The following is a 13142-nucleotide window of genomic DNA, read 5'->3' as shown; positions in this document are numbered from 1 at the left end:
GTCACTCAGCACGACTTTCAATCTAATGTATTTCAATGGGACGTATTTTTCGTGCCTGCACCACGTTTTTCTTTCGAGAGCACAGTATTGTTTTTTCTCAATTGTAATTCATTTTGCTAAGAGCTACATTACTCAATATTTAATCAAGAGATTTTAATCGTCGTTTTTATTGCTTTATATTCGGTTGGCTACTCAACATTAATCTATTTATTCGTGTCCAAGGGCACAAATATCCTTCTTTTTTTCGTGTCACCCAGCACGACATTCAATGTATTTCAATGGGACGTATTTTTCGTGCTTGCACGTCTTTCTTTCGGGAACACACAATTGTTTTTTCTCAAATGTTGGGCTATTCCTTTTGCAAACTTAAAGGGCTACATTACTCAACATTTAATCAGGAGATTTTAATCCTCGTTGTATTGTATTCGGTAGGCTACTCAACACGAATTTATTCGTGTCCATAGGCACGAATTTCCTTCCTTTTTTCGTGTCACTCAGCACGACTTTCAATCTAATGTATTTCAATTGGACGTATTTTTCGTGCTTGCACCACGTTTTTCTTTCGAGAGCACAGTATTGTTTTTTCTCAATTGTTATTATTTTGCAGACTTTAAGGGCTACATTACACAACATTTAATCAGGTGGTTTTAATCATCTCTGTATTGTATTCGGTAGGTTACTCAAAAACAAATTGATTCGTGTCTATGGGCACGAATTTCCTTCTTTTTTTCGTGTCACTCAGCACGACTTTCAATCTAATGTATTTCAATGGGGCGTATGCACCACGTCTTTCTTTCGAGAGCACACTATTGTTTTTTTCTCAAATGTTTGGCTATTCCTTTTGCAAACTTTAAGGGCTACATTACTCAACATTTAATCAGGAGATTTTAATCCTCGTTGTATTGTATTCGGTACGCTACTCAGCACAAATTGATTCGTGTCCATAGGCACGAATTTCCTTCCTTTTTTCGTGTCACTCAGCACGACTTTCAATCTAATGTATTTCAATGGGACATATTTTTCGTGCTTGCACCACGTTTTTCTTTCGAGAGCACAGTAGGCTATAGTTTTTTCTCAATTGTTATTAATTTTGCAGACTTTAAGGGCTACATTACACAACATTTAATCAGGTGATTTTAATTCTCGTTTTTATTACTTTATATTCGGTATAGGCTACTCAACATGAATCTATTGATTCGTGTCCCTAGGCACGAATTTCCTTCTTTTTTTCGTGTCACTCAGCACGACTTTCAATCTAATGTATTTCAAAGGGACGTATTTTTCGTGCCTGCACCACGTCTTTCTTTGCAACATGGTCTCACCCCTATTCGTCACATAGGCTCAGCATAGGCTATGCCGTTTGGTCATTTCCCCCTCACGTCCAAAGCCGACGTTGAGGGTACCCCCTATTCGTCACTTGACAACGGAGAGGGTCGTCCGATAGATTTGAGTGCAAATCACTCATCTTTGAATTTTGAACTTTTATTATTTTCCTAAACCTAACTCTTTTTCCTCTCTTTTTATATAATTTTGGGCTACATTAAAATTACATAATTACAAGACGGTATATTTTCTATTTGCTTAAAACATTCCTTCATTTAGGTGGGATATTTTATCATTTTCGATCACATATTGTGGTAATTTCCCCCTCACGTCCATAAGCCGACGTTGAGGGTAGCTAGCTGAAACCCTTTTCTAAATCGGTAATATCACGATTTTTCCTCTTTTTTATATTATTGTGGACTACATTAAAACGACATAATTGCAGGACTGCATATTTGCTGTAGGCTTAAAACATGCCTTAATTTATTGTGGGATATTTTATAATTGTCGATGTTATTTCAAATTGCAATGGCTTATAGTGAGCCTACTTTTCTTTTTTTTCTGCGCCCCAAAAAAGAAAAAAGAAAAAAAGAATAGCCTACTTTTATAGAACTTTCATCTCAATACTGTTTATGCAGTTGTAATAAATTAATTATATAGCCTACTGCAGAAATGTTTATATTACTTTATATGGACATATCCTTTCGCAAAGAGATGGATGTATTCTGGGAAGTGATATGTGTTTAAATGTAATGGCTACATACTCGTTTTTCCTTCACTTGGACATTTATGCTGACCCCTTTAAAATTGAGCACGGATATAAAATATTAAGACTGTACTTTTAATTATGATTGATATTTTGGCGCAATTTTGTGCAACACGTCACTGTGTGCGACCATCGCAGAAACCATTGCCCAGCGCGATTCCACCACGGTAAGTCGCTTACAACAGTCTAATAAGCAAGATGAATTCATAAGCATTATTTACACGTCCAAAATGAAGAAAATTACGAGTTAAAAAAAAAAAAAACATGTTCTAAGCCTAGATATATAGCTGTAGATGTATATATACAAAATAAAATTATGAGTAACGTTAGCCTATTTCCACATAAAAAAAACATGTTGTGATATATATATCATGTCCACATGATGTAGTCCACATATATTTTGGACGTGTAACTGCTTATTGAGAATTTATTGGGGGAATAGTAATTGGGGACATTTAGATGATGTGATTTTCTCTCGATCATCGTGGTTCACACTCAACGTCACTGTAATGTGTTAGTAATAACAATATTATCACTTGGTCTAACGTTATACTGCACATAACGCTGCCTTTATGGCGAACCCCAGGCACATGTTACGCGCCTTTAAAAAAAAATGTTAACTTACGCGACTTTTAACAGTAGCACAGGAAATAGAAACAACGTGAATCTGTATTTATTTATCCTAAGCATTTACAAGAAAATGGGAATCACTCACTATTAGGGTACACTTTTTAAATCTTATATCAACAACACTACATAATTAACATTTTCTGTTGTTCTCCATGCAGATCCTGTCAAACATATCACCTGTCGAACCTATCCGAACCTGATTTTCAAAACCCAAAGGCACTTTTAAGAGCCAACCTCTATCTCTTCATTATTTTCTATATCTTACATCCTCTCTTTCATCCTCAATCTTTATCTATCTCACAGTCTTTATCTATTGCTCTTTCTTTCCTCCCTGTCTGTCTTTGTCTAGCACTACTTGTCTGTCTTACCCATCTTTGTCAGTCTGTCTGTTTGTATCTGACTGTCTGTCTGTCTGTCTGTATCTGACTGTCTGTCTGTATCTGACTGTCTGTCTGTATCTGACTGCATTGCAATGGCCACCAAGCATAAACTTGATTCAAAGGATCCCCACTACCAAGAGGGGAGACGCATGGCTCTGGAGCTGAAACATGAACACATTCTAGCTGAAGCCAAGGTTAGAGTTTTTGTACACCTCAATCATTTTATAAAAACAAACATAAATTAAAGTAAAACGTGATGAGGAATATGTAAGAATGATGAGTGCAGAAGATTTTATACAGGTATATTGCATGATGCATCCTGCCATGTTCTGTGACGTGTTAATAAGGGAATATAATAATAATAATAGTAGTATATGCAGTTCCATCCCTCTGAGTTACAGAGACTTGGAGAATCTATTCCAAGGCTCATTTAAGCTGTTCAACACCTTACTAACACACTATGTTGTGTTTTCCTTTCACAAGTTACCTGCCTTTTGGTTACCGTACTTTTATCAACATCAGTCTTACAAGAAATATTCACTCCAATACACAGAGAGCAGCTGATGAGAGGAAACGTGTACGAGACCCTCCACACACCTCTAAAAGGGACTCTGTAGGACGTGGTAAGCCGAGGGGGAGGCGAGGAGGGCGACGCCATGCCTCCGCTACAGGTTATATCTGAATTATTTGACATTTGTAGGAGGAATTTACAATGATAATGTTGGACCAACTCAAATTAGAACACTGTAATTGTTTATTGAGAGTTTAAGATATTCAAATAACTAAAAAAACATTAGTGACACTATTGTAGAAGACACTACCAAGTACTTAACAAAAATATGTCTGATTTCATAAATTGTTTAGTATATAGTTTGAAAAGAAGAACAAGAATAGAGTGTGATAGCCTAACTTGTTCTTATTCTTCTATGTGCTGTTTTACAGCCACATACCCCACGGTTGAGGGCTCCCTGTCATCCAGTGTGGAGGTTCCACTTACTGCAATCTCAACAAAACTAAATCCTCAAGGGGAATTTGGTAATTCACAGTGATTAATTTAAGCTTGCACAGTATAAAAAAAGTGTTCATTCTAATACTGATCAGTTGACTTTTAATTGTTCCTTATCTAAATTATCCCTTACCGCTTTATTTTTGGATTTTCTTTACAGAAAAAAATATGGAGAGGCTCTCTGATATTTTGGCGTCATGTCCTTCTGCTGCTCAGCCTCAAAGTAGCTCTGCATCATCATGGTCTTTTCGGCAGCAGAAAGCCTCTGAGCGCTGGAAAGAAGCAAGACCATACCACCTAAAATGCCTTATTTCAATAGAGGCTGTTGGTCATCCCCTGTGTTGCCTTTGCAACGAGCCTGCTGTTATTAGGTTGGTTTTCATTAATATCAAACTTCAATTACCCAGGGTAGGTTTGCAGAGTGCCCTGCTTTATAGGCTAAGATGCATGTCTTTTGGGATGGGAGAAGACTTAGATACCCAGATGAAAAACACATTAATGAGAAAAGTACATCTAGGACCTTCTTGCTGTGAGGTGACAGTGCTAAACACTGAGGCACTATGCAATCCTATACAATAAAATCAAACCTAGTAAAAGGTAAATAGCTTAAATAGAGTGTACAGTACTTTATATGAGTTATTCATATAACATATAATAATGTATTATATTATAATATTAATTTTATATATATAATTTTCTCCTTAGGTGCAGGGAGTGTCTTCCTGAGGAGTGGTTCTGTGGGGACTGTGATGTATTGCATCACAAAAAACATCCACTCCACAACAGGGAATGCATGATTCGTGGTTTTTTTGAAGCCATTCCTCCGACCACATGCATCATTAAAGGGGAGGATGGATATTGCACCCATGAGCAAGGTACGTTCTCACGAAAGCTTTAATTTTGCTGTTCAATGTGTGTCTGCAGACAGTTACAGATAATCTAAATGATTGGTTTTCCTTCTTTTTGCCAGCTTGCATTTTGCCAACTGTGAAGGTGCCAGACTGCTCCTGTGGAGGCACAAACTTCACTGTGTTACCAGGCAAACCAGTGATTTTAATTACCATCAATGGTAAAAAAAATAAAATAAAAATATATATATATATATATATTGTAGATGTGATGTTTTTCACACTATTGTGCTGTGGCATTGTGCTTACAATTGCAGAAGTGACAGAAATATGGAATAGCACATGGTAATGTTATTAACTGAAACAAAGACAGATGTTTTTTTTTTTTTTTTTGTCCTAGCATCTTTCCAGCATGATGTCCAATCAACACAGCAGTGTGGAATTTAGTGAATTTGAAAATATAAATGTGGGATTATAGGAACTTGCGCAATGTCTCTTAACCATTCACAATGTGCATAATGAACTAAGTGTTGTAAAATTAAGTATGTGGTAAATGTGTATTATATTTTTAATTATTTTTTTTTGTTCCAAGGGCGTTTTGACTTGCATCAGCCATTGTATGAATGTCAAACATGCCAGCAGCAGTGGACCCCTGACTTTAAAGACCTCCTAAGAAGTGGATATTGGCCAGCCTCCGTCACCAATTCCACACTTTATACACTGGACCTCTTGAGCTCCTTTCAGGAACTCAAGATCATCTCTCCGGGATTCTCCAGACAAGCCTTCGCAAAGCTGCTGGAACATCGCACTAAGTGTGGAGGAAGAGTAAGTGTAAATGTTATTACCATTTTATAAAAAAAATTCCATAAGCAGACAATATCAAAATACTATTTCATTCTATATATTTTCCAGTCTGGATCTATCAACGGCGATGCACTGCAGCGTAGCTTCTTAGAGCTTTCGTATGCATCATTTGAGGAAGACCAGCTCTGCTGTAGTGCTCCTTTCACCTGCCCAGCCTGCACACCAGAAATGTTGGCTGTTTCAGCAGATGGAAACAGAAAGCTATATCGCTTTCGCCGAAACGGAAGGTGATCTTTCTTCCAGTCTTTTTATTGATTTATTTTCTTACTTCATATATTTCATGAATGGATTTTCTATTTTTCTTTCTTCCTCAGCTCTGATGATCCTGGCTTTTTTGAGGGGCTCTTTGTGGCTGAAGACAGCGCGGTGTCTAGATTTGTCGACACCATACAGAAAGCAGTGAAAAATGCAAGTTGACAAAATAGTTGTTACAATAATAAACGTAACCCCCACTTCAATTACTCCTGCATATCAATTACAAAATCAAAATGCCATATATTGAATGACACCATTGCTTTTATTTGATTTGTCGTGTTTGTTTTGTGTTTCATAGACACAGGGAAGAGGCACATGTGGGGACTCCCAGTGGACAGCAGCGAGGGAAACTTCAAGGAGGGCTTCAAAATTGGATGAAGAGGGGATGGAGGTTGCTGTGTGTCGCCATGGGTTCCTTTTGAAAGCCCTTAATATGTACAGGGGGGAGATATTTGCCTACCCTCTGTACCTTCAGAAGGAGCTCATGCCAGCCAAGGCACAATTCTTCGCAATGGACGTGGCATGCAAATACTGGCCATACCTGGAGAAAGTTGCTAGTGTCCTTCCTGCTCTTCAGGAACTGACCACTATGAAACCCTTTCTCAGTGTAATGCATGCTCGAGCCCATGCTACTAAGTGTGAGGTGTGTATAATATTTTGGCATCTTATGTACATTTGTAATATTTACAAGCACATTAATAATATTAAATATAAGTTAAGCTACACTATGTTATCTTGTGTTTTTGCATAACCATTTCTTGCATGGAATGTAATGCCCTTTGATGCAAATTGTGGTTTGTGATATTGGGCTATATAAATAAAATTAAATTGAATTTCTTCCACCCTTTACTAACAGATTAATTGGAGTGGCAGGAACCAGGAAGGAGCAGGGACTACCGCTGGTGAGGAGGTGGAGCAAGTGAACAGCTACCTCTCACGTTGTGCCCTGACGACCAAATATATGTCCAAAGCAGGTGACCGGAGTTTGCAATATTCTTGTAAAAAATTTTTAGATTGATCATCATAACCTCATTATTTGCTTTCAACAGCACGGGTGGACATGCTTACGTTGCATGCAATGGGGTGGAACGAGAAAAAAAATATCTCTTTACATCAGGCACTTTCCACAAGATATGTGAAGGTAAGTCTCATATTAATTGTTTTGTGTGTCCTTTTGTTGTGTTTACTTGGCCTGTTGTTAATCAAGTTTTAATCCTTATTATTGTATAACACTGTTCATCAGACTTGTCAGAGACTCCATGATGAGACTGCAAGGCTAGCTGACCTAAAAACAGAGCTAGATTGCACAGATGAAGTGGTGTCACAGTGGCTATCTGATGTAAAGGAATGGGCAGCTGGTGGTAAGCATGACCAGATAAAAGAAACAACAAACATCCCTTTCTACAATCTAAATTTTATGTTTGATATTAAAGAGCAGCAAAAAATAGTAGGTTGATCATCATCTAATGTGATGCCACATTTATGATGTCAGGTTTATTAGTATATTCCAGTTTCCTGCAGGAAGTGCACATACAAAGTTTAAATAAGTTTGATTAAAAGGTTTTACATGAAATTCAAGCAGAGAAACGGTTCTGTGTTGTTTTAACAGTGAATTTGCTTTCGTTATATCTTCTACAGAGACACCTGATACATCTCGTGCCAGTCAAGGCACCACACACAGAGGACTTCAGCAGTCAATTGAGGGGCTCTACCTTAGTGTGAGGCACCGGAAGCGAACCCTCTACCGTCAGAATGGTATAACTATATAATATAATATAATAGGTTGATAAGTTCAGGCTACTGTATGCATCCTACTCCACCAACATGGAATTAGCAAATAAGTGTAGTAGCACAGTTCAGCTCAATCGTTGAATTCTGTTCTTTAAATGACCAGTCTGTAGGATTTAGTGGTAGGAATTAGTGGCATCTATCAGTGAGGTTTGACGATTGCAACCAGCTTCCCTCACCTCTATCTTTCCAAGCTACGGTAGCCGACGAGAAAATGTGAGAGGTACTATCTAGTGTTTGTTTGTCCGTTGTGGGCTACTGTAGGAACATGGAGGTGCAACATAGAGGCCTCCGTGGAAGGGGAACGTATTTAGATAAAAAACTGCCAATTCTAAATTAATTAATGCACAATTATTATTTTCAGGCAATCATGAAAATCATGCAAATAGATTCCCCCCTAAATGTTACACCTTGGACAATTTGTTTCCCATGTCAGTCTACATTATAATTTTCACATACTGTATTTCATTATGTTTTCAATAACTGCAGCTTTGCTTTTCAATTTTTTGGTGCTATAATTTTTTTATTGTTGAAGAGTTCTGTCAAAAACCTCTGCCTCTGTACTTCATGTCTTTCTAGACAGCAGCAAGTTTCGCCATCGCCTTCGAAGGAAGCTGGCAGAAGACAAAAAACTCCTTCTTCAGGAGATACAGAAATACAATGATCTTGTACTAGAATCGGCAACAAACATTGACGTAGCTGTGGTGGAGCATTCCCTAACTGGAGAGAGTACTGTGTCTCAAATATGGCCGTGGGAGGTTCATGGCAGTGGTATGTCTGTTTGTAGATGCTTCACAGGAATTTATTTACAGTTCTGCTTTATAGAGTATACTGAACTAAGGCATGCATGTTACATATTGAGTGTTGTAATATTAATTTAGTTTAATGGTGTATTTTCAGTTTTCTTATGTATCGATTTGATTAAAAAAAAGTCAATGTTTGCAGTGATTATGCAAGATTGTCTCATGGATACATGTAACTGTTATTGATTCTTAGCAAATATTTCGATCAAGAAACGAGTGCACGACCAAGTGATGTTAACAAGGCGACTGCATGAGGAAACAAGCGTTTTGGTGTTGGAGATGGCACAACACTGCACGTGGTTGCAGAGCCTGGCAATGGTTCTCAAGAACAAGTTGGCTGAGGAGGGTAAGTTTAATTAAAACCCTGTCCATCTAATGTGTTTAAAAAAAACATACAAAAAAACACATCAGTCACAGAACTTGGATGGAGTAGAACGGTTATGGCTCTCTTTGCCGTGGTCCTTTGGGATATACATAAAATGGGGATTACAATTGTTACTGTAGCTATGGTAACAAGTCAGTAAGGTTGTAAAGATTGATGCTTGAAAGATGTGCAGATATGTTGTATTATGGCTGTTACTTGAAAGCGTAAATGAACAAAAGAATTTTGACCATTGTAATTTGTGTCCTGATATGTTACATGGGGTTAGCATAACATCAAGATTAATCTTATTATTATTTCCTCCAGTCAACATAGAAAACCTTGATGGTCAGGAACTAACACAATGTGTTACTTCAGCATAACTGTAGTGAAGAAGAAAACTGTTAACTTAAAACAGCTATCAGACATGGGCACAAAACGCTTATATGCTGCTTTGGGCCTCCCTCCATAAAGTCATCTCAGTGAGCCGTCATGTTGCCTCAAGTCGTTTTATACAGAAGCTAGCCTGGTCCCATGTCAGCGATACACATAAAAATGGCAACCATCCTGCTATGTAGATTTTAATAGGTTAGTTCTTTGGCCTTATTGAATAATCTTAACATAGTTTGTCTTTAATGTAATCTCTTTTGTATTTTGAGACGTAGACAAGGGAAATGAGGGACTTTGCTGTCTCTTAAGAAGAAGACTGTCAGAGGTGTCAGAAAGGTTCCAAGTGGTCCTCCAACAGTATAAGACTGCCTTAGGTCCTGAGGCCTCTGTCCTTCTACATGTTGAAGAGGAAGATCAAAGTGGCCTCAGTAGTCCAGACACCAGTGAGGATGAAGAGGAAAACACAATTTAGGTCATTTATTTATTTATTAATATGTATGTTTGTTAGTTTTTGGAATAACCCCCTAATACTGTTATTCTTAGTAATTTATTTGTGTATTTTATTTATGCTAAAACAGCTGAAATTCAGCCTCTTATTATTGTTTTCTGTATTTCCCCAGATGGAAGCTGAACGAAGGACTGTGTTGAAGGAAATGGACTTGCCCTATATCTGTGTATTATTAGTATGCTGATTTACCTCATCAAAATCTGTGTGCATTATATCTTGTTGAAAATTCAAACTGTAGGTGCGTCCCAATTCGCATACTATCCATCCTAAATAGCATTCGAAAATAGAATTAGTACGTCCCAAATCGTTGAAATGAGTGTTCCAAATATACCCGGATGGTCTACTATTTCCGGTCAGAATCCGAAGTGCAGATCGATGCACACTATAACGGCTAATATTGCCCACAACCCATCGCGCGTTGGACGAGGATTCGGTTAGAACTACAAACACGAGTGAAAAGTGTTAAAAAACTACAGACATGGAGGACGCGTGAATCCAGCGGTTATGTAGAGAGGTTTAGATAAAGGGGTTAGAGTGATTAATTATCAGTATCTAACCTGACGAAAATGTATTTATTCAGTGTTGTCTACATTATATTGCATCTGCAGATGCATTGTGGACTTTTGTAAAGATACGTTTTAGCCATTAACTTTTACATCATTATATTCAAATTGCAAACACATGAGGAGAGTCTCCGCATGAAAGACCCACGACTGGCAGATCAACGTGCAACTACATTTCTCTCCGAAACGGTAGAAAATAAAATTAGATTGAATGGAGAATTTTAACAAGATGATTGACAGGGCAGTTAACGGTGACATGATGCACGCGACAGATCTGTCCATTAAGATGACAAAGTAGTATGTCCCAAAGCTAGTATGTCCTAAATTTAGTAAGCACATTGCACAGTTCAATGAAGATGCACAAACCTACCAGTATAGGTGCACCAATCTTAGCCAAAAATGTCAACTTAGCATGTATGATATTACCAGATGTAATTACTGGGCTCACATGATATTTGGGTAGTGTATTCATACTCTTTTAAGAGAGACTCCCCTTGATTGTGGTGACCCTGTGACCTTTCCTTTTGCACCAACATCAGGCCAAACTTTTGACTTGCATACAACAAATGTTATGAACCAATTTTTGTATTTTGCTGAGCAATGAATCATGTCATTTTTGTTGACCTCATGACATTCCCTGTAGCACAACCATTAGACCAGAATGTAAAATTTGACATTGTATTTGATATTGTCTAATTGTGCAGATTGCCATGAAATCTTGTAAGCACATGATGACTTTGGTGACCTCATGACCATTCCTTTATCATCACATTTAGGCCATGATGTAAAAACTCATTCTTGATTACTTGCATTTCTCCACATTTACTTATTCTGCGGTGCAGCAGCAGTGTCTGTGTCTGTCTATGTCATTTTTTTTTTCAGAGGCTGCCTATGGATCGCTATTTGATTGAGTGTATTATACTGTAGGATATAACTGTTGTGTAATTTTATATTACTGCACAGATGCATTATAGTATGTAACAGAAAAATACACTGTTTTTTTGTTATGATTATTCTTTATTGTATATTATTACAGATGACTTGATTCTCTTTTCTGCTGGAGCTTTTCAAGTGAACTTAACCTCACAGTCCAGTGTTTTTTAAATACAGCCTTATGGCTTGTTTGACAAATATGCATTTGGTGTATTTTCAGTAGTATTGTTGTAAAAGACAAGAAATAAAGTATTTCCAAAGATGAGCATTTTATGTTTTTTTCTTTTTCATCCATTATTATTGAAAAATAAGATTTTATATTTTTATGGTTGATAAAAGTCAATAGCTGGAGAAAAAAAACATCACGTATTTATATGTGGAATTTTTTTTAATTTAACATCACACTGCATTATTAATTCATTACTTTAATGCATGTCTTTTTACTTATTTTCAAACCAACCTGGCTTGTAATTAAACAAGATCGATCTAGTATAATAAGTAATGTGTATCTAAGGTGTGTTAAGGCATGTTACAGTTTTACTCGATTGCTGAAACACTAACCCTAACCCTAAAATTTCAAAACCATAACACCATTCATCAAAAAGCACACCCTTTTCCCCAAACTATAAACACTATTCCCCAGTTTTGACACATGAGTAAGATTTCTTGAACTTTCACTGCAAAACTTTACACACATATCCCTTCATTTATCATTGCCGTACACAATGTTGTAATTTAGAAAGCACTAGCATTCAGCACAGCTTCAGCTCAATTAGCACACAATCACCCAGGAGGAAACACAAAGAGTCAAAACTGGTCACACAGCAATCGAGAACCTTCAATATATCGATGAAAGGGATAAGATGAGAGGGGGAGGAGAAGGGGGAGGGCAAAAAGACAAGCAGTCTCAGATGAGATTTGTGCCTTTTTAGTTGACCATGTTCTTGTCCATGGTAGGCTATGACTAAGGAGGCTGGGCGACGAGTACAGCCAAACTTGAGAGTCACTTCACCGTCGCTTCCATTACAGTTTTTCTCAATTGTTTACACACAAATACTGGTACTTGAGACACAATGAGCACAACATGTAACGCATTCACGAACCCCCTGAACCAATTCTGCGAAACTACAAGGACAATTCCTGCTTTACACTCAAATTGCAGTTCTAAAACCATTTTCAAAACACTACACACAATTCTCTGCTTATGGCACAATTTTCATGCAGAAAATCTCTTGTTTTCACAAGGAACACACTGCCATTCAAATATGCACACTGACTCTTCATATGGGCAAACACCCGTCACACAGTTTTACAATTAACAATCAGAGCTTTAGCATAAAAGAGCAACAGGTCAGCTCTTCAATGGGGCAATGGATGCCAACATTTTTTACTGTAAATGTACACAGGCAATTCTTCTGTTGTTTTGTATGTAGACAACTCTATGTACAACTTTTTAATTGGTTGGGATGTACACTGTGTACATTGTTTTTGTGGGAACAATAAAATGTATTTGTTACCGTGTATTTGTGTGTTCTGAGTATAAAAACAATATTCTCAGATATTTTACAACATTTATGTATGTACTGTCTGTAGTAAGTGTAACACTGAACAAGAAAATACCTAAGTCATTATGATGGATGGAGAAGAAGTGTTTTCCATTCATCATAGTGTTTTACACTGAACACATCAGTGTTCAACTGGTTCTTATAAATGTCTATTCATAT

General features: G+C 37.3%; 1 protein-coding gene across 2 annotated transcripts; it reads left to right on the top strand.

The window, feature by feature from the left end:
* The first annotated feature begins 1868 nt into the window (after positions 1-1868).
* Positions 1869-11683, top strand: LOC308681824 (uncharacterized protein). Of its 2 annotated transcripts, none has more exons than XM_081350979.1 (18): positions 1869-3293; positions 3653-3770; positions 4042-4134; positions 4266-4476; positions 4811-4980; positions 5076-5174; positions 5546-5778; positions 5866-6044; positions 6132-6225; positions 6371-6715; positions 6929-7046; positions 7122-7213; positions 7316-7433; positions 7711-7827; positions 8440-8631; positions 8857-9009; positions 9690-9886; positions 10035-11683. In XM_081350979.1, the coding sequence occupies exons 1-17, from the start codon at positions 3192-3194 to the stop codon at positions 9884-9886; spliced, it is 2631 nt and encodes an 876-aa protein (XP_081207105.1). In that variant the 5' UTR covers positions 1869-3191; the 3' UTR covers positions 10035-11683. The 2 variants fall into 2 exon arrangements, with proteins under 2 accessions (XP_081207105.1, XP_081207104.1); XM_081350978.1 differs by having other exon boundaries at positions 2028-3293; positions 9684-9886.
* The last annotated feature ends 1459 nt before the right edge of the window (positions 11684-13142 follow it).

Source organism: Scardinius erythrophthalmus, assembly GCF_964197995.2.
Source record: "Scardinius erythrophthalmus genome assembly, chromosome: 21".
In the NCBI taxonomy this organism is placed as follows: domain Eukaryota; kingdom Metazoa; phylum Chordata; class Actinopteri; order Cypriniformes; family Leuciscidae; genus Scardinius; species Scardinius erythrophthalmus.
This window is presented reverse-complemented; position numbering and strand designations above follow the sequence as displayed.

Excerpts from the sequence above, each read along its gene's own strand:
- LOC308681824 (XM_081350978.1), top strand. The coding sequence starts at position 3,192 with ATGGCCACCAAGCATAAACTTGATTCAAAGGATCCCCACTACCAAGAG. Across the intron at positions 4,981-5,075 it reads ATATTGCACCCATGAGCAAG|CTTGCATTTTGCCAACTGTG; the intron begins GTACGTTCTCAC and ends TCTTTTTGCCAG. Across the intron at positions 7,047-7,121 it reads CAAATATATGTCCAAAGCAG|CACGGGTGGACATGCTTACG; the intron begins GTGACCGGAGTT and ends TGCTTTCAACAG.